The sequence below is a fragment of the Ctenopharyngodon idella genome, chromosome 20 (assembly GCF_019924925.1).
Source record: "Ctenopharyngodon idella isolate HZGC_01 chromosome 20, HZGC01, whole genome shotgun sequence".
In the NCBI taxonomy this organism is placed as follows: domain Eukaryota; kingdom Metazoa; phylum Chordata; class Actinopteri; order Cypriniformes; family Xenocyprididae; genus Ctenopharyngodon; species Ctenopharyngodon idella.
The window spans coordinates 2190001-2212757 of record NC_067239.1 but is presented as its reverse complement, the minus strand read 5'-3'; the positions used below and the strand labels follow the sequence as shown (position 1 = coordinate 2212757).

At 39.4% G+C, this 22757-nt stretch overlaps 1 protein-coding gene across 1 annotated transcript in view; it reads right to left on the bottom strand.

Moving 5' to 3' along the window:
- The window catches only part of xkr6b (XK, Kell blood group complex subunit-related family, member 6b), a 72772-nt gene that overhangs the window by 48416 nt on the left and 1599 nt on the right, over positions 1–22757 (bottom strand). Inside the window, exon 1 of the mRNA XM_051875220.1 lies at positions 21387–22757. This exon is cut by the window's right edge and continues 1599 nt beyond it. Coding sequence (XP_051731180.1) covers positions 21387–21961 — 575 coding nt within the window. The 5' untranslated portion in view covers positions 21962–22757. The remainder of the gene's footprint in view (positions 1–21386) is intronic.

Below are 22757 nucleotides of genomic sequence, written 5' to 3'. Positions count from 1 at the left end.
GAGCATCAAGTTTGCCAGTAAAACTGCTGCATGATGCCCTGCCTCTGGTATAACACACGTGTGCACATGATGTCCCGTCAAGGAGGAAAACATCACATTTGCTATGTATAAAGGCTAATAAGGATGTGAATACACCCTGTAAAAGAGGCATTGTGAATTAGAACAGCAGTTTTTACCGTTCTTGAGGGATTCAAAATTCTCAACTAGGACGAGGTGCCCCACTGTCAACCCTACTGCACCATCTGTCCAATCTGTATCGCAAACATTCAACAGCCCATAAACTCAGGCTCACATTTTCCCCAAAGAATCCAGCGTTCCCAAAGGAGGCTTCTCATCAGTCTATTCATAGTGTCGGAGCAACAGACTGTGTCCTCCTCTGTCGGGAGACGCACAGCCAGCTCTGATGCCGTGATTGGCACCTCAATGTGAGTCACATTGAGCAGAGACCTGCGCCAGTGATGAGGGGAATCCCTAACATGGCTTTCCTTATATGGGGCATCACAGATAGGTCAGTCTCCTTATAAATATCACTTTCATTTACTGCTCATGTTGTTTCTTCAGCCAAATATTGTTGTGTGCAGTTACAGTATTCCTGAAAGACATGGCAGGAAAACTCCCAGATGTTCAACTACCAATACTGTCATTTATGGTGGGAACTTCGTTACAGCTGATTTTGTCCCTATCATTTTAGCTTGCAGCAAGGGAATTATCTAATACTGTGCATCTCTATCTGCAATTTCAGTTTGTTAAAATAAAAGTTTTTAGTTTTTAATAAAGTTATTAGAACCACAAAATATCTCTCCACTAGACAAACAACTTATATTCAAAATCTATGCATTTATCTACTGACCTACAAAAACCCTGGTCAGATAGCAGCAGATGTGAGAATAAAGTTGAAAAATCTAATGAAAAGTCTTTTAAAATGAAGGAATTTGTGTTGGTTCATATGCAAAAATGCTGGATTAAAAATAACCCAAGTTGGGTTAAATATGTATAAACCCAGCGACTGGGTTGTTTTGACCCAGCGGTTGGGTTAAATGTTTGACCAACCTGCTGAGTAGTTTTATTTAACCCAACTATTGTTTAACAATTACTGTATTGCTCACCTAAAATTAACCCGAAATAGGTTGGAAATTAACTTTTATTAATATGTTTAATAAATAATAATTAAACAATAAACATTTATTAAATTGCTTATTAATAAATGTTCACATTTTGATTATTGTTACTTTAGTAATTATGTGTATGATTTTTAATTTCCAAAATATTTTGGGTTTATTTTAAGACAGGGCTTAGGCTAAGCCAGGATTAGGCTTTATTTCAATTAGGGTATTTAAGTAGCTTTTATAAACTTACCCTAGAAAAAAACACTACTGGTGTGCGTCTTGAGACAAAACAGTGACAGTGACATATTTTAAGATATGTCAGTGCAAGTTACTTTCAGTTAAAACAACTCAAACCTGCATTTTAGTCTAGGACTAGCTTAAGCCTTGTCTGTGAAACCGGGGGATAGTAATTTTGAATCAATAGTTGAGTTAAATAAAACTGCCCAGCAGGTTGGTCAAACATTTAACCCAACTTGGTTTTTTTTTAACCCAGCATTTTTTAGAGTGTGGTTTTGAAAAGCTTTTTAAAGAAAATGTAATGTGGCGTAACCATAAAGTAAAAAGTAATCACATATTTTCCTTATACATTTAATACATGTGCATGTACACATCTTAATCAGTATTTCCAAAATATATTATGATAATGTATTTGCAAATATCTTTTTTTTTTTTTTTTTTTTACAACTATCATGACTTATTAATTCATAAATGTTAAGTTTTTGGGGAGTTGCACCACATGACATTTTACAACCTGAACTAACCTTGATTTGTCATAAAGAGATCAAATTTCCCTGATATTTTAAAGGGGACCTATAATGCCCCTTTTCATAAGTCTCTGATGTCCCCAGAATGTGTCTGTGAAGTTTCAGCTCAAAATACCCCACAGATCATTTATTATACCATGTTGTAAAGGACCAATTTTGAGTGGAAGGAAAAGCATGCTGTTTTCATGCATGTGTCTTTAAATGCAAATGAGCTGCTGCTCATCGCCCCCTTTCCAGAAGAGGGCGGAGTCTGTACAACATGTGCCTCGGATACTCTGCCAAAAACACCTGTTTGGTTTAGGCCTAGATTATCATCTTTATCGCAATCACACTCATGTGACATTGCAGTTCATCATCATGAAAGTTTATTATCTGCATGTGTTTTAAAGCCATATCAGTCTAAACTTCTGATATATGGTTTTCTGAGCGCACACATCTGAAGTACGCACACAGAAAGCTGGCTGTCAGACGGAGCGTCCTGTGAGTATTAAACTGATTTCTCTTACACGTCTTATTGCACTTAAACTGTCAAACACACACAACATTTTGTCAAAAACACACAAAGTTCACATAAACACAGTTATGTCTGTGAACGTAAACAGCAGGGAAAGAAATCACATGTGTATATTAGGTCTGTGTATTAACCCTTAAATGCATACCTTGGGCCTTTATCGACCTGGGATGTCATTCACTACCCTCCTCCTCGTTCATTTTTTAAAGTTAGACATCAACCTTCTTAGTATTCCTCAATCAATTCATTATAAACAATATAACCCAAAAACCCCCCCCCCATAAAATTATAAAAGAATGCCTGTTTTCCCATTCATCAAATGGGCTCATATTCGCGATCTCAAACATATTCTCAAAACTATCATTTGCTGAATGTACAGGGAAATGAGCTCTGATGAGGACAGTGATGATGGCATAACTGATGCTCAAACTGAACCCTTCCAAGCTCCAAAAGGTAACAAAATATGCTTTATTTATTCTTCTGTAATTGTTACTCTAATATCAGTGGAGTTTTATATTATCGTGACAGGTAGAGTAGTCCATCCGTGTTAGATATAGATCCGGGTTGCTGAAGACCCGAATATGTAAAAATGGCTGGCGAAACATGCATTTAAGGGTTAAAGTGACAGCAGCGTAATATACAGTACCTACTGCTGTATCTGCTGTTAATATGAAAAGAAAAACAGAAAATCACTCACTGCTCTTGACTGAATAACTTTAGTAGCTTTAATAAGAATACATTTCTGACTTGAATGCTGCTGTTAAATGCTCTGGTGAGGAGATAAACATGGTGGACTGTGTACAGCTCACTGAGGGGAGGAGTTATGCTAATAGGGCAGACTGTCAGCAGTTGTGGGCGGGACCTGTGCAATGTGACGTCACATTGCTACAGTCTGCAAACGGCTTATTCTGAGACACTGCTTATGATTTTTGGGGATTAAAAAAAGGAGTGGGTGTATTTTTATTATTATAGGCTATAGGCTATCTGTTTTCAAACACCAGGTAAAAGTGAATTTTGCATAATAGGTCTCCTTTTAGAGTCACACACAGTCATGAGGGTCTGCAGGGGTCCCCTCTATGACATCATTTCCTGCTTTATGTTTTTCTGAATATTATTCACCATAAGAAATATTAATAGAAGATTATGCCAAGAATTTTGTTCATTTTTAATGTATTTTTTAATAAATTTATCACTTTGACAAAAACTAAAAAATTAGTGGCACCTCACTGACCTAGTTATCTAAATAAATCTTGGCCCTTGAAGTGGTCAACAAGAAGTAACGTTCCCTCATATCACTGTGTAAAGGAAAACCAAGGTTAGCAATGAGAAAATTCAGCTGTCTGTGACTGGATATCTCATTCTTTCTATTTGTTGCTCTTGTTTCTGCTTTGCTCCTCTGCTGTACTGCTGTGTCTCAGAGGAGCTGAGCGAGAGTGACCTCGCAATCGACTGCTAATACAACTGTCATCGCCTCACAGCACCCACTAGAAACAAGCACAGGGAGGAGAGAGAGAGAGTGAAGGCAGTGAGGGATGAAGCACGCGATGAGAGTCTGTATGTGTGAGCGTCTGCATGTTCCTCAGATGGGAAAGGAAAAAAGAAGAAAGAAGGAAAGTGGAGGAGGTGTCATAGAAGCAGTTATATTAAGGTTAAGTATATAGTCTCCTGATAGTAATCTTGGTACTCATGGGTGATTTTCAATCTGTATTGTGTGAGAAGTGAGGTATAAATGAGATTTTAAAAATAAAATGAAAATAACGTGAACCCCACGAAAAATAAAATAATAATAAAAATCTGTCATTATGTCTTAAACCTTATTTTTGTATTATTTAGATACTATTCAAATATTTAGTAATATCTTGAATTAGCTTTTATTTTTATATTTTCAGTTTCATTTTAATTTTTAAGTTTTAGTAGTTTTGTATATTATTTTATTTAAGCTTTATTTCAATTAATGGAAATGATTTTAATATTTTTACTTTTAGTTAAAGGTGCAATATGTAATATTTTCTGTCTGCTAGAGGTCGCTAAAGGTCTATTCAAAACAAAGGCGTAGCTTGATGACGCCAAGTTTGAGCGCAGAATCTTGGGACGTGTGGTCTTCACCTCACAGCCGGTGGAAAACAACTGGGATAGGACTCGGGAAGAAATCATGTTCATGGTTGCGATTATTAACGTTACTGTAGTATGAAGCAGAGCAGGACCGAGTGTTGTGGGAGCTGAACGAGGCGCTGGAGCGATTGTGCAACACACGCCTCACGAGCAGCTGAACTTTTATTATGCCACAGTCGCCGGCGCTTCTTCCGCTTTTCCGGTCATGAGTATGAGGTAACGCAGCTCTGTTTATCATATTAGATACATTTGAGTGTGTTGAAAATGATGTTATAACGTTACTCTGTGCGTTCGCTCGTCGGCTGCTGTGAGACACTGTTGACACACTGCAGTAAGATAGATCGATTTTAGAATATCATATTAAATGCTGGATGGCTTGTGTTGATAAATGGCATGCAATTCATTTTAAAACATATTGTATTGTAAATGCTGTATTACTGTTACTAAAAATAAAGCTGCATCTGATTATGCTATGTTAGCTACTTGACAAAATAGTGTTTTTCTCTAAGGCATGGTACTCGCAAAAAATCAAGAAAATTAGATTTAAACGATAAGACCAAACATGTTGAGCTATATAAAAACAATTAGCTTTCTGTCTATAAATGTAACCAAACAGTTGTTCCCTTGTCTATTAAAACATGTAAATATTAAAGCGTCTTTGGTGTTTTCATGGTTTCTACAAAATAAAACTAGAAACGGAGGGTAACGCGGGTATGACGCAATTGACAGACGACTCCTCACACGTCCCAGAGCCTTGGTTAAAATTGCATTTTTCTCACGATTTACAAATAGTTGCAAACATTTGGGATGTTGTTAGTACTCAAGTGAACAAAATATATAACACTGGCCTCGTGGTTTTTGGATATTTTACTGCAAAATTCTTACATATTGCACCTTTAACAATGACAATGAACCTGTATGATTTTCTTTCTTCAGTGGAACAAAAACAAAATTATTCATAGTAGATGTCCAAACCTCTCTTTTCCATACAGCAAAAATGAGTAGTCTAGTGGCTGTCAGCTGTCAAACAAATGAATAACTGCTTCATCTCAGGGTGCCTTCACACTTGGTTACGTTTGCGTCAACAAAACAGCAGCTGTTTACCCTGTTGCATGGTAACGACCGACGGCGCAGGAGAAGGCGGCAAAATGTATAGCGTTGCTCACCTCAGTTTTATGTTTTTGTTTTTGAAACACTGGTTTTGTTTCCAAAGCTTAGTACGTAACGGCACTTGCGTCTCTTTGCCGCGAATGTACTGCAAATGCTCCAAAGAACGCGAGCAGAAATGGGATCTAACGTTACTTGCAGTTCGACAGTCACGCTCGTCAGGAAAGTGAGTGAAACACACACAAACACACATTTTTATCAAATCATACGTAATTAATAGCGGTTCACTCCCGCGATTTAGTACGACTGCGTTCATATCAGCAGCGAACCGTACCAGACTTCACATGAACCGTTCCCCTGACCATACTCGAAACGGCACTGTTCGCATGAAAAATTGCTAATGTGAAAGCTGTCATGCGAACCCTGGTGCGCACCGGGGTACCGAACCCAAGACTACCTGAAGGAGGTGATCTGAGTTCGGTTGCACTCGATCTGTGGTGCGGTTCACGTGAATATGAAAGCAACACGGACTCCGGTGCGCACTTGTTCAGGAAGTAAAGTAACCTGCGCATGCGTTTTAGCCGATTATAATATATTTACTAAAATAAAACACATGTAAGAGATGATAGTTTTGATTATTTATCTTGGATTCGAGCGAGAGTTAGTCTGCATTTACTGCAGTCAGAGCGGCAAGCAATCAGCTGTCTCCTCAAAATAGTCTGTTTGCAAGCAGCAAAGCCGTCTACGTGCAACGTACACACAGTACACCCAAGCGTTGTTTACACTGCTGCACATAATAGCACCAAATTAACAAAAAAACAATTTATTGACTTGCGTTCTGTTTTCTATCATGCGCCGTGCACGTTTGTGATGACGTAAGATGAACGCAAACGCGCCAGGGTTCGACAGAATCAAGTTTAGTGAGAAACCAGACCAATGCTGCGGGAACAATCACGCCCGGGCTCGGACCACAGCAAACGAGCCCAGTGTGAAAGCTCCCTTAGGGTGCGTTCACACTTGCCATGTTTGGTTCGATTAAAACGAACTCTGGTGTGATTGCTCTGTTAGTGCTACAATCCGAACCCTGGTGCGCACCAAAAAGAGCGGACCGAGACTCCGGAAAAGATGGTCTCGGTCTGCTTCCAAACGAACTCTGCTGCGGTTCGAATGATATATGAACGCAACACGGACCAAAGACATGTAAACGAACCAAAAACAGGAAGATGAGACCCTAAAAATGACAGAATGCTCACGCATATCATTTTTTTCTCGTCATAGTCGTGATTTTGCTCATCACAGTTTGGTACACAGCATTGTTTTGGATGTTCAGTAAGTTCAGTCTCAAAATAGACAATACGTCATAAACGTCGACAGATTGTGAACGTGTCCCTGTGCCTTTAGGTTCAGTATCTTTCGGTTCGGTGATAAAAATGTCTGAATGCTAAACAAACCAGGACTACATGTTTTTACCAAGCAAACCAAGTGAACCGAACTACAAGTGTGAACACACCCTTATGCGGACTCGAATACAGTTTGTGGGTGCGCACCCGAGTTCGGAAGACAGCGTTCACATCATCCAAATGAACCGAACTCTGATGTCAATCGAACCCCCCCAATGTTCAAGACATAGTTACAGCCTTGTTGCAATGCATATAAGGATTTAGGATTGAACTAAACTTTAACACATTAGTATGTTGAGGAGGACCTCCTGCTAGAGTCAGCACTGTGTCAACATCTGGGGATGCAAGGGATTACATTCAACTTCAAATAAATAAATAAAAAAAGTGGGAAAGCCTCCAGTCTCTCAACAGAGTCAACACATCCACTGAGTGGAAGAGAGAGACAGAAAAAGAGAGTGCAAAAGAGATGCATCGAAAAAGAAAGTGTGATCCAGTGAGATCTGGGCAAGAAAAGAAAGAGGAAGTGGACGCTCCTGGCAGGAGTTAACACACATGAGTGGAGAGCAGTGAGTATGGTTGTAGGGCATTACATTTAAGCACTATCAGCTTGAATGGTCACTGCAATGCTCTCCATTAAAACTAGGTCAGTTTTAGCATTAGGGCATTGCTTCTGAGGGGATCCATCCAGATTTAATGCGCTATCGAAAAGGGTTTGTCCTCCCCATTGCAGAGGGAAGAAAAGTGTTTCGAACATAAGTCTTTAAGAGAGATGAGGCCACACAGAAGACATTTCTCTTCAAGTCACCATGAAATCAAAATTGACAATTATTTTTTTTATGGAATATTGCAGTGCTTACTATAAATGATTTATCCAACAGATTTTCCATATTGTGATGTACTTTCAGAGTATCTCTGGCTTTTCTGGTCGCAGATCTGAATGCCAGCTTGCAGATGACTGTAACAAAGGGGCGGGGTTTAAATGATTAAATGATTGGAGAAGTCCAGCATACATCACCAGAGAGAGGTCTGTCATTTCACTGGAAGATACAGTTATGTATGGAGCCCCACACATGACATGCAAGAAAAAAGTAAATCGTGTGCGCAATTTACTGTTTTGTTCCCTCGATTTGCTAATTTGTGCGCGCGATTTACTATTTTGTTCCCTCGATTTGTTAATTTGTGCGCGCGATTTACTATTTTGTTCCCTCGATTTGCTAATTTGTGCTCGCGATTTACTATTTCGTTCCCTCTATTTCCTAATTCATGCTCGCGATTTACTATTTCGTTCCCTCGATTTGCTAAATTGTGCTCGCGATTTACTATTTCATGCCCTCGATTTGCTAAATCGTGCTCGCGATTTACTATTTCATTCCCTCGATTTGCTAAATCATGCTCGCGATTTACTATTTCGTTCCTTCGATTTCCTAAATCGTGCCCACGATTTACTGTTTTGTTTCATCGATTTGCTAAATCGTGCACACGATTTACTTTCGTTCCCTCGATTTATAAATCATGCGCATGATATATATCAGTTTTTTTAGCATATTAATTTTAAGTCACCAAACTACAGTAATGTACACCAATTCTACAGTGTTTTAAAAAACAGTAACATTCTAGTTATTCGTTGACACAGTTTTGACAGCATGTTGATTTCTGAATGAGATTTTAACCCTAAACTGCCCTGAGGTCAAAGGTGACTGATCTGAATCAAGACGTGTTCACACTCACCATCAGCTCAGACCGAAACAGAAAACTGTTACAAAGCCTGCCTTAACAGAACAGCAGTGCTTTATCCTGACAGCCTGCAGCTACCTCTTATCCTCAGAATTTTAATCAGAGATTCTTTCTTCATGACTGTATAAATAGCACACTTTCATCATGGCTAAATAAATCAGCATTTTAACACACTTCATCAAATGCATTTTACAAACAGACACTCGTCTCAGTCAGGTTACAAAGAGAGTGAGGTCTTTTCTTTGTTGTTTGTATAATGAATAAATACCAGCAGTCATAGATATGATTCTCTGAATAACAGGATTGCTATAAAAACATTCAATATTTTTTCTTTATGATTCAGCACCAGGTGCTCATATTAGACACCTAAAATATGTAAAACTGCTCACTCTCAGCCGCCTATATAAGATATTGTGTAAGCCGCTCACAGTTGAAATCTTGCTTTGCTTGTTCTAATTTTAACAGTATTACAGCAAACAAGCAGATTTATGTTTATAAGCTGGGGATAGAAATGGAGGGAGTCTCTTTTAGCTCAACGAGGACGTCATCTGTCCCACTGACTCTTACAGACATAGTGCAAATAATTATGTAAGTGCATGAAGAAACAGAATCTCTGATGATCTCGCTGCTGTTGGAACCTCGAGGTTTTATTCCTGGAATACATATTCCTCAGTGAACTATGTCTACATACCTGTGCATGTACGCCTGTGTCTGAGTGTGTGTGTGTGTGTGTGTGTGTGTGTGTGGAGGGGCAGCTGTGGGTCATGGTGTGATGTCTAATGGTTAATGGCTGACTGGTGATGGTTGTCTCTCTCTCAGGCCTCAGGGGACTCGTCCGTCTGTCATCACACACACTGAGTGATAAGATAAGGAGACATGCTACCAATGACTGTCAGAGAAAAAACCTTTGAGACGTTCAGTACTCTTGTATTTGAAAGAAAGTTAATTCATGTTTAAAAAAGAAAGTTCATTAAATTTATGTACACATTATAACCCTCATCATCAGGGTGAAAATGACATTTTCAAACATTCTAAAAATTAATTAGTGAAGAGATCAGCCCCTTAGAGTATACCATTATAAACTTGCTCTGGTGCAACCCATCAACTTCCAGATCAAACACCAGGCTAATTGCCCCACCTGACATCAATTGTAGGGGTTTTGATTACTTCACAATAAAACCAGCTGTTTCTTCATGATTCCACTGTTAGTAGTGCATAGTAGTGCAAAGAATCCACCATGGTTGGGAAAGTGCTTTCAAAAGGCCTCTGGGATAAAGTTGAAGAAAGGCACAAGTTTGGAGAAGGCTACAAAAACACTTTGAAGACTTTAGCTATCCCTCTGAGTACTGTTCATAGCAGAAGAAGTAGAAAGCAAATGGCACCACCAACACATTGCCTAGATCAGGCCATTCATCCAAACTGGATGACCGAGCTAGGAGGACATTGATCAGAGAAGCTACCAAGAGGCCAAAGGCAACTTTGAAGGACTTACAAGGCTTTATGGTTGCGACTGGTCAGTCTTTGCATGTGAAGACTATCTCACAAGCTTTACACAAAGCTGGCAAGGGTGGAAAGAAAGAAGCCTTTCCTGAAAAAGTGCCACACTCAGTCTCGTTTGCGCTATGCAAAAACACACCTGGAAGACTCTGATGCCATCTGTTAAAAGGTGCCATGGTCTTATAAGACCAAAATTGACCTTTTTGGACTGAACTCCAAGCACTATGTTTGGCGAAAAGCACACCACCCAAAACGCACCATACATACTGTGAAGCATAATGGTGGCAGCGTTATGTTGTGGGGGTGTTTCTCTTTAGCACGGACTGGGCGATTGGTCAGGATTTAAGGGAAAATGAATGCTGCCAAGTACATCCAAATTCTTGAGGAAAACTTGCATCCCTTTGCAATACAGCTGAAGATGGGCAGGTCATTCACCTTCCAACACGACAATGATCCTAAACATACCACCAAACCTGTCTCTAACCTTACCCGTATCCAACCTCAGTAGCAGCAAGAGTGTTTTGCAATAAAATATGAACACAATAAGTACATTGTACTGTTTTTTTTATATAAGTTAAGGACAAAAAGAACAAATAGAAATAGACAAATATAAAGTCAAAACACAGCATTTATATGAAATAGATTTTATTCTAACAATGACTGTCACTAAATACTGTCACTTTTGATCAATTTAATGCATTCTGGATGAACAAAATTATTAATCTCTTTAAAACATGAATCTTACTGACCCCAAACTTTTGAACGGTAGTGGATTAGCTTGGTTTATAAAACAAATAATGGTAACACTTTATTTTACAGTGTCCTTGTTACATGTAATTAATAACTATAAATTATGCATAATTACATGCAGCTAAATTCACCTTATGTGCCAAAGAAACAAGCGTGCAGCCATTTAAGAATTTTGTCTTTGAACTTCCGTTTTTGCGGTAGCTCTGTATATTTCCAAAGTCCCTTTAAGACAAGTCATTTCACTCGGCGGCCATCTTAGAAACGCCTCTGGGCATTCAAGTGCAGCTCCTATCTCTTTGAATGGGCAAACATCAAATTCTCCAAAGCTGTTCGCCAAGCTTTAGATTAAATTTCATACTTGAAATCACCAATGAAATCTGACAACAACTGTCTCGTGAATTTTGTTTCTAAACACTCAAGTCATGACAAAAAATTGCATTTTTTCAGGCTGAATCAAGCTAATGCGCGGGTCTGAACCGGAGATTCTAACGGCTGCTGTAGTGACGCGATGACTTTAACAGTCGGCGATTGGCTCTTATTTAGAAGGCGGAACTTATTCCGCCATATTGCGCGTTGCAATTTCTCCCATTCATAATAGTAAGAGTACAATGTCTTTGATATTTCTATGGCATCGATGTTGTAGAGTAATTAGCTGGTGAAGTGGATTTACTTATTGTAGAGCGTTATCATGAGCATTGTAATGTTTGAAGCGGATGTCATAACAAATGTCAGCAGACCGGGAAGATTTTAAAATGAGCGGTTCATTCATAAATCCATAATTTCGCTGTGGAAATACAAACCAGAAGACATGAGACAATGAGCGCGCGCTGAAAAGGGGCGGGGCTACATACGGTTATAGTAAGTACACGTAGTTAATTATTATTACTCAGTACTTAAATGTATAATGACACTGTAACAAGGACACCTTAAAATAAAGTATAACCAAATTAATAAATCACTTTTTTATTTTTAAAAAGTCAAGCGATGTGAGTGGCAAGATGACAAAATTTTCACTTAAGCACATGGAAGGTCTGACTCGAATTCTATCACAGTTTTTTGTTTACCTACAATAATCATACAGCTTAATTATCTAGTAATACAAACAACATTCGATTGCCCCTCAGTTTGAATGGGAATGATGCTTCTGAAGTCAAGCTAAAAAAATCTGAGACAGAAACTTGGCCTATGTACTTTGAGGGGTCCTAGGAGAAATCAGCACAATATTTACTGTAGTTTACCTTAAACGAGCTAAACACAAGACAAAGCGCTGGTTAATAATCACAAGGGACAGTGATGTGCATTTAAAACACACACACACACAAATAAATAGGCTACTCCATTCTACATACGGTCATGATCGTGTTCGTAAAGCAGCTGGTTTCATCAAACACATTTAGATTATTCATAGCGCTCTGTGGTCCAATCTGTAAACACACTCACAAATTAGTCATTACAGTTTACTGCCAAGATGATAGAAGCACACATGAATTACCCAGTATGGTCTTCACACCGACACGCTAACAAGTGAAAACACGCACCAATTAGTCATAACATTACATTGTGCATTTGGCTTTTGTCAACTGGACTGATTTCAGCATGACTGCATCATGTCAATCTCTCCACCCCACATGTCTTAGCACACAAGCTGTGATAATTTATCACACTCACTGGCCTACACAACATATATTACACATATATGTACTCATACTCCACAGCAGATCTCTATGATATGATGGTATATTCTGGCAAACTCTTTATGTGTGTAAATGAATTCATGGAGTGTGGCTGGTCTTTGAGGAGATGCAGACTCTCACTGAGACCGCTCTACAATGCTTGCAAGGTCGCTGTGAATAACAGGCGAGTAGTGTTTACTGTAAGCACATCTGAGGACATGTCAGCAGTGTAACGCATTGATTAGCCCACTCACTGCTGGGTCTTCAGTACTCGCTAAACCGTAAGGCTGTTTACTCATATAAAGCTCTTGAGGAGGCAGTTGAACAATAAAGTGGCACCTTAAGAGGTGCTTAAAAAGACTAGGCATCTCTTTTTACAACCCAGCACTAGAGACCAAGTATTTGTATCTGTTTGTGTAGTTGTGGGTCAATGACAGTGTGAGAGTACATGATAAAAAAAAAAAAGAGGAAAAAATTTTTTTTGTCACAGTCAGTTTTAGTTTCTCTGTCATGTTTAGTTTATAGTCATAGTTTTCATTGTGACCATTTGTCTGATTTCAAGGGTGCATCTCAATCAGCTCCCTTGCTTCCTAGGTAGAATCAATATATCGTGTTCATGAATTCAGGCAATGGTGAGCACGTTAAGTACCCTGTCTTACTACACATTGGGACACTGATGACTCTATTTCCAGCGAAGTGACAACATCCTCATTGTACAACATCACTACTGGTATTTATGAACAACAGCAGAGCTGATATCTTTCTGACATTATGTTTTAATGTTATTTATAAAATGGTTAGTTTCTGTCCTTGATTCTGATTGGTCAATAGCTGTGTTTTATTCACTATGACCGCTTCACCCAACGGTTCTGTGCATCACTACACAACACCCTTAGCAACCACTCTTAGCAACGTAAACTGTATGTTCTCAATTGATACTGTTCGTTGAAGCTTACTGTATTATGTAGAAGAGTATTGTGAGAAAGCGATTGAGTGAGCGAGTTTATTACCTGCATTCAGATTTAGCATTTTCCCTCAGGTCAGTCCTATGTTCATAATAAAACATCTGTTTAAATGTCTGATGTATTATCTTGTCCTTTTAACAGTTAAGGGGTTTTCCCGTGACTGACAGCGCTAGTCAAAGCATTTGTTAGTTGCGTCTTGTTCTGTGTTCACAACAGTTCAGTCTTTTCAATGTAAAAGTCTTCGCTACTGACTGACACACTCTTAAAGACGCCATCTAATGCCGTAATAATGTAACTTCTCTTGCTGTTCATGGTCAGGGACTATTTTTTCCGGCGGAAGGAAGGCTTTTAGTGAAACTTTACCTCATGAAAGTTGCATTGATGCACATTTTTGGCTTTAACATTTGTATTGTGTGGTAACCGTTTTATAAAAGCAGTAAGGTACTTGAGGCTAGTGCTGTATGGTGAATAAGTCACGGCTGAAGGGGTTGCAGGTACTCCGCTTTGTGCCTAACAATGCCCTTTAGCCGTGACTTTTTCACAATACAGCACAGCCTCTCATACCTTATTGCTTACTTAAAGTACATTATGATTATTAATTTGCTTGTTTTGTTACACATACGTGTTAGGGGTTGAACGACTTCAGAGTTTTAAAGTCGACATTTATGTAATTAAAGGTTTAGTTCACCCAAAAATGAAAATTCTGTCATTAATTACTCACCATCATGTCGTTCCACACCCGTAAGGACTTCGTTCATCTTCGGAACACAAATGAAGATATTTTTGATGAAATCGTTTTTTTTTATATTCCACAAATATCAAAATAACCACATTCAAAGTCCAGAAAAGTAGTAAAGACATTGTTAAAATAGGCAACGTGACTACAGACGAGAATACTTTTTGTGCACAAAAACAAAACAAAAATAACGACTTTATTCAACAATTCTTCCTCTTCCCTGTCAGTCTCATACACAGTTGACGTAGTGAACGCAGTTAAGAGCTTCCGTGTTTATGTCCAGTACCGAGCCGACAATATTGCATTACTCCCTAAAATAGTAACTGATTGCGTTACTTAGTTACTTTTTATGTGAAGTAATGTGGTACGTTACTTTTGCATTACTTATTCTCACCTGGGCTTGCTTGTTTTTTAATAACAAATAAAAGTTCTATTTTTGGCAACTTTAAAGGTTCTTTCATACCAAAAGTGAATAATAATAAGCCTCAGGCTGAAGGAAATGCAGATTCATGCCTGTACAGTAGAGGGCGCAGCTTAAATTTTTTTTCAGCTTTGCTGCAATTCTAGAATACAGAAGAAAAGGACGCAGTCAACAAATAAGAAGAAAAAAGTAACTTGCATTACTTATTTGAAAAATTATCTCAGATATTTTGTTGTAAATTTAAAAGTAATGCATTACTTGTTACTTGAAAGAAGTTATCTGATTACGTAACTCACGTTACTTGTAATGCGTTACCCCCAACACTGATCAGGACAGTTGTACAGTTTATGACACGAGTAAATATACAATTTTTCAGTACACTTTACCCAACATAAACTGCCATTCCAAGGACCCGCTCTCAAACAAACACTATATAACACTCTCAAACAGCCACTATATATAGTAGCTGACTGTATATCTACCTGAGAGGTGTGACACTGAGAGGGCAAACAGGAGAGAACGGGGACAGTGAGTTTCCTAGAGGTGATGGAGTGTGGAGGGAGGGCTGGGGTGTGCTCTAAACGTCACACATACGGGGGAAAATCTCCAATAATGGGAAGGCCGACAGATGCTCCAGTTTCCTTGACAGGAATGGAGGTCAAGTGGAGATTTATGTAAAAGGGAAAACAGGCAGCGAGGGAGAGAAGAGGAAAGTGCATATTATGACTTTAACTAGTGGATGGGGAGGACAGAGCAGCAAAGCAATGATTTTACCCAGACAGCACTGAAAAGGAATGAGGCAGAGGAAGAGCCTTAAAACAGTAGGGAAGGAGTGGATTACAGCAGCGTTTCCCAACCATTTTTGTCTTAGATACTCCTACAGCACCACCAAACCAGACATATTATATGTTCTTCTTAACACGTACAGAATTATGCTCAAAATCATTCTGCATTCATTATACGAACGTGCACTGTAAACCTGAATAAGTTGGCAAAACTCAAAAAATTTGAGGGAATCAGTTACCTCAAAATTTTAAGAAATTCAAAGTTTAAGCAAGCAGAACTGGCATCTTTTTATTTTGTACTCTTAACTTGTAACTTGAAATGTTTGAGAACACTAATTCATACATTTAACTCAAAATTATCATGTAACTTCAATATAAACATTAGAGTGAACATATCTAGCTATAACAAGCTAATAACGTGCTAATTTGCTAACATGTTAACAATAGCATGGTGCAGAGTACAGCAGCAGTATAAAGCATTTAAAACACTTGCTCTCAAACCAAGTCACCATGATGATAACTCTCCAAAAACCCACATTAACAGAAACTTTTCTAAATTAGCGTAACAAAACATTAATCACTACTAAATCTCCCATTTAAAGGTGCAGTAAGTAATTTCTGACCCTGAGCACCAAAACACACTTGTAGCCAATCGGCAGTAAGGGGCGTATACATTCATGATGGGGGAGGTGTGTGTGTTGCATAGAATGTTTGTGATTATGGGGCGGAGTTATCAGGATAGGAGTGTGATCCTTTCGGGAGGGGCGTGTTTGTTTTGGTATTTTCAAATATCAACAGTGTTTCTCAGAAATCACTTACTGCACCTTTAACACTTATCTTGTGCAAAAACAAAACATTACATATCACTTTATTTTAGCATTTACTATCCCTTTAGAGTGCCATGAGCAAAGCATGCTGGGAAATAAAAATCCCAGACCAGTTTCAGTTAAACTTAAGTTCGTCTAAATTAAAAGAAATAAGTTCATAAAACTCAAAACAATGAATCAGTTCAGTTTACTTAAAATATATCAGTTCTGTGAACTTGAAAGAAAAAGAAAGTGCTAAATACTCATAAAAGTTCATTTGACTGAACTAATTTGTTTAATTTAAGTTTGTCCTACTCAAGCCAATTAGCGTTAGGATTTACAGTGTGGCAATTACAAAAAATGCTAAAAAAATGTAAATCTTTTGACAGTCCTATTATTTATATGGAATGCACCTATATACTGCTCAAATGTAAATGTAAATTATCAATGAAATAGTGATTTTTTGTAGCATTATATGTCTTTACTGTCACTTTTGATCAATTAAAACATCCTTACTAAATAAAAGTATTAATTTCTTTCAAAAACAAAATCTTACCAACCCAAAACTTTCGAGCAGTAGTGGCACATCAGACATGCTGGGTATGAGAATCCTGAGCTGTAGTAATTTTCCAAAAGTTGCCCTAACTAGACACTCTACTCTGTCACAGACAGCAGTTTTTATGCCAAGGGCTAACAAAGCATACAACCAGTGGCCCGGGCTGCCTAATCGAGCATTATTTCCCATTTATCTCTCAAGACGCTTGCGCTGACTGACTGACTCTCAAGTCAAGACGATTTGGAAAGGCTCGAGGTCTTGGCAGCAGAGCTGCCGCATCAGACTAGTTACCCAAGCCAACAAAGACATCAACGGGCTCTCATGCCAAGCATGAATAAATAAACATCCAATTGAAATTTTTCTCATGCACTTTTTTTAAAATGCACATTTTCTAAAGTCTTTGGCAGAAGGATCTGTCTAGTAGTCAGGGGCTGTTGCAAAGACAGATTTGTGTAATTTCACTTTATAGATTTTTTTGCTTGCTAATGTTTGCTGTGACCTGACAACATTATCGGTTCGGTTTGTTAAAAGTAAAAAGCAGTGTGGCCTCAGAAGTTTATTGCTAGAAAGTAATAATATTTGAAATAATTTAAAAGCAATAATATAAATATGAAAACATTCACAGTTGCAATGCAATTCCATCTACAAAACATAAGAACAGTGAAGCATGAAGCAGTGTCTTCTTACTTCTTTGGTTTAGATGTCTCAATATGAATCTATATTCATATTCACACAGTCTTAAAAGGAGTAAAAAGACACTTATTTGATGTTGCTGAGTATTCTGCCTCAGACTGCCTTTCATTGTATTTGGGTTTTGCATTTTTTGCACAATGAAGCAGTAACTGTTTTGTTATTACCATGAGTGCTTGAGTCACATCTTTATAAATGGCAAAAGATATTTGAAGAGCCGAAAGATACAGATTTGTGCACAGCAGAAGTCTTTCATTGAGGTAGCTAAACATTCCCTTACTTTAGGTGTATCCAAATTCTCATACTTTTAGTACAGAATACACTGAAGATCTTAATTCTTGATCATTGAAGGAGGTGTGCACCTTCCATACATACTTTAACCTATGATGAACCAAACAAATACACTTTAATCGAAAGGGCCAGTCAGCAAATTTACTTTGGCATAGATTTAGCCCAAATAAACAGCTGAAGTTTTGGCCCAGATCGTGTTTGCCGGCCCAAATCTGTTCCAGTACTTTTTAGCCAAAGCTGAACCAAAACAGGGCCATAACTCCACCCGTAATGAGCCAAATAACAAAACAAATGTGAACCTGACATGTGATTCCTGTACGGTTGAGTTACGTGACCCACATGTGGCTGACACACCAAAGGACATAATTGAATCACATTTGCACCACACCTTTTTTCCATTTAAAACCCATTACACAGTAAATCAAACAATATACACAAAAATTGATTCACAGACATTTTTATTTCATTTTTATTAAATATAGCATCTTGAACAACAGAAGTGTCCTGATGTTGGTTGTAATGTTGGAAGTGTCAAATAAATGAATAAATTTACAATAATTGCTATATTTAGTATGTCTCACCAATCTTTCTCACTCACCATCTGTCAGGAAAAGATAAAAAAAAATAATTACATTAGTATAACATATCAATTGTATCATACATCAGATATTATTCTTACTTTTAGGCCTATTACTACTAATGATTGTAAATGAACACACATTCTGTGTTTCTACCACCCAAGACCTAAGTTGCGGCTTGACATTAAACACCCGCAAAAAACGGGTGGATTTCAATTGTAGTCTTTTAAAAAGGCACCTGAAATAATAAACTAAGTGCAATGTAGTGTTGTTAAAAATATAAATTTTTCGATACTGAAATATCTGAAACACTTCCAATACTCATTTTCCTCAGAATACCAGCTGCTCTTTCTCTCTCTCTCATCTCTCCTCCCCTCACTTTCATTTGCTCCGGATGAATATTGTTGGTGTTTCAGGGCTTGAATTTCGGCGTGGGATTGTGCGTATTGTGCATAATGTTACTCATTCCCACAGATTTTGTGCTCACACCTAAAGTGCGCCACATAAAGCTGCCTCTCAGTACTAAATTTAGTTATTTTTCACTGCTTAAACAGTCAAATACACACAAAATAATGTCAAAATGCCGGTCTTGGTGAGTATTCATGTAAACACAGTCAGTTATGTTTTAAGTGAACGTAAACAGTTGAGAAAGAAAACGCATGTGAAACAGTATAATGGATCCGTGCGTCAAGTCTTAAAGTGACAGCAGCCTAATATACCTGCTGTCAAATTATGAGATGATATTAAAAATATCTATATGGCAGTTTTTCCCCATGGTATTGATGTCAAAATGCTGAGTGGCTAGAAACTTTGGAAAACCACTAGCCACAGTGGCTGGAGAGCAAAAAAGTTCATATCAAGCCCTGATTCAGTCCCAAATAGCGCACTATACACTATGTACTTATCAGTGTACTCTTCTGTGTAGAGTATGAATTTTATAAGGTTATTTTCGTCAAAGTCTGACACGGTTGAGTACATGAAGTGTTCATCATTCCACACTTCGGTTTTTCCGTTAATTCCGTTTCCAGGTATTTAAAGTGTACTTTTATGTGGAATTTTCAGTGTGAACGCACTACTCGCACTATTTATACTATTATTTATAAAACTACTATTTATAAAACGTCATAGAATATGTGCAGCCATTTTTTTAATGAAGAAAACATTACATAAGTTGCTTTCCTTACCATTCAAAATGAAGGCTACTCTAGTAACAGGCTACTTTTAGACACATAATAGGCCTACTTATTAATCTACTTAATATTAATAAAAAAAAAAAAAAAACAGCACTTACCTGAAGCTAATTAGAGTTTGTTTTGGGCAAAGGCTGTTGATGTGAAGAAGGAGCATAAAAGGAAATAAATGAAATAACTTTATTTAAATTTCTGCCAAACAGTCACATGTTTAGTAATCCACCAATAGGAGTTCAATGTAAGATGCAAAGCAACCAATAGCGTTGTTGAATAGGAGAAGGTGTGGACTGCCACAAACCTGCCGCACATGACTTTAGCAGGTTACTTGTGTTTAAACCAAATGGTGTGCTATAGCCACATGTGATCCTCAGTCGTGTACTGTCATCTGGGCCTCAATACAAATAGTGATCCCAAAGAAAACTCTCTCCAATTCTAAAGCCATGGCAAAACATATAAGGTGAAAAGTTGGCCCATGTGTGCTTACTTAACCATATCTAAGCCAGATCTTCCACATTTGATCTAAAAGTACTTGCTATTGTCTGGAGGAAAACTGTCTTAGCACCTTTAGCACTTCAAAAAAGTGCTACACATGCAGCTCACAGTCTCTGCCTTTTTATTTTTCAGCTTTATGAATCTGACACTTGCACCTGTGGCATTATAGGATAGTTCAGGTACTTCACAATCTCAGCAGACGAAGTCAGTCACTCAGGTGTTGTTGACACACTTAAAATACTGCTTTTTGCATATAGCCTACTATATAGAAAGGAAGAATGGACGCGCGAGCACAAAACGCTTAATATGTACTACTGGTTGCATAGCAACCGCAGAAAATCAGCGTGAGCAGGCGTGATTCTGCGGGGTCAGGTCTAGATCCCAGTGTTATATTCGCAGCCAATTTTATATATATATAAAAATAAAATATATAAATAACATAAACCTTACATTGGATGGAGAGTATTTTTTAATCGTGTAGCTACAAAATGAGCGTTTCATAAGCAAGATTTAACTACAGAAAATACATCAAAACGGCCTTTTCGTGACTATATGAAAGATGAGAAGGAATTTCTTTTGCACACACACACACACACGCGCGCGCGCGTTGAGGGAGAGAGAGCGCGCGCCAGATGCTGTAGCACCTTTAAAGCGATGACATCATGACAATTTCACAGAGGACTTCATCTTTAAGCATTAATCGCGTCGTAAAGAGCAGAAAGCACGAACACATGCAGACATGAATAATGAATGGCCGTCGAAATCGAGCTAAATCGCCTGTACGCCTCCACACCAGCGTGAACGCGGCCACTGCGTCTGTCTGCTGCAGGAAAACTGTCGCATCATTTCTAGTGGATCAGACATTAAGTACAATGTGTCACGGACGATATTCCCCGCACGCGCCAGAACTATTGCTCACACACTGAGAGCACACACTGGCGTTATAACGCACTGCACCTATGATGATGATGATGATGATGATGGTTCACTATTAAAGAGCAGCGCAAATTGTGTTGTTGTTCCTGAGGGAGCCTGAAAAACCCGATGGCCGTCTCGCCAAGTGGTCTCAGAGAGTTGAGCAGCCAGGGAGGGTGAATGAATCCTCAGATGCACTCGTATGCACTTTCGCACATACTGATGCCACTGATTTTACGCGCGCATGATGTTCATTCACAGGAAAGCACATGCTCTGCACGGGTTATTTCACGAGCGGGACGCTTACCTCCACACTTGTCCCATCTGAAGGATGTGTATGAGCGTCTGCCAGACCCACACCGAGACGCGACAGCATCTGGCCCTGCCGTACACCCCTGCGCTCGTGCCCGACGCGGCTCTCCGGCCGCTGCTCAGACCCTCCACGGAGCCCAAGCCGCCCCCCGTGTAATCCTGCACGAACCACCTGAAGCTCAGGATCTGGACCAGCACCGACGGCACCAGCACGAAGAACAGTGTGAGTCCGAACCAGAGGTAGTCCTGCTTGGCGTAGTAGTCGAGCGCGAGCCACAAGTCAGTGCCCACGTCCCAGAAGAAGACGAGCAGCGCGAGGACGATCCACAGGCAGTCCAACCACAGGCGCTCCTCGTGAGGTGGCCGCCTGACGTCTCTCCCCTTGCCCAGGAGGTAATGCAGACAGGCGCTCCGGCAGCCCCAGTAGCACGACGAGGTGTTGCAGCAGTGGCAGATGTGGAATGAGCTGTTCTGCCGCGGGTCGTCCTCGCAGCTCCCCACCGTCTCGTCCAGGTTGTGCAGCTGGGCGAAACCGGTGACGACCCCCCGACCGTCGGATTTCGCTGCCATCTTGCTCTCCAAAGCGCACACCTCCGGTTTCCGAGGCTCGTGACGTCACTTCCCCGACACCTGTTTCTCCAGAGTACCCCTAATGAGGTAGCCATGGAGTTGTGGGGTGACGGTGACGCCAGAGAGGCAGAGCATCCTCCGGACGGTGAAGTTAGTGCTCGAACCGGCTCAGGTCAGAGACGAACTCCTGCTGGAATCGGGTTCTTGTCACCTGGACATTGTGCTCGCGCAGCATCCCCGCACAGGGAGCGAGCGCGGGACTGTTCCCTGAGACACCCGACGCCGCTGACTGGATGTCTGGACTGAAGAGAGAGAAGAGAAGAGAGAGAGAGAGACGCGGATGCTGCTTACTCATCGAGGATGCCACCTAGTGCTCGATTCAACACCTCAGGACTGGGGGGTGCTGAATGATGTAATGCAGTGGTGAGCAGAGCACGCTCGTGTTCTTAACCCTTTTCATACATCAGAAGAGATTCACGCTCACGTGGGAATTTATTGCTCCTCATCAGGTGGAAAAACACAATCACATGCATGCTGTCATTCACATTCTCCTCCTCTCCTCTGTGCCATCATGACTCAAGAGACGATCAAGATTCAACATTTAAATGAGTTTTTTTTTAAAGAAGGGCTATGCATATCTTCCTGGAACCTTTTGTCCTCTGCAGTGGACATTATATTTTAGTGAATTTCTCTGACAACATACATGCCACTGTTTAAAGTCTGGATGTCCTGTAAAGAGCAAATTCATGGCTTTTCAGAGATACCAAATGTTGGGAAGCTTCTTTAAGCTGGTTTT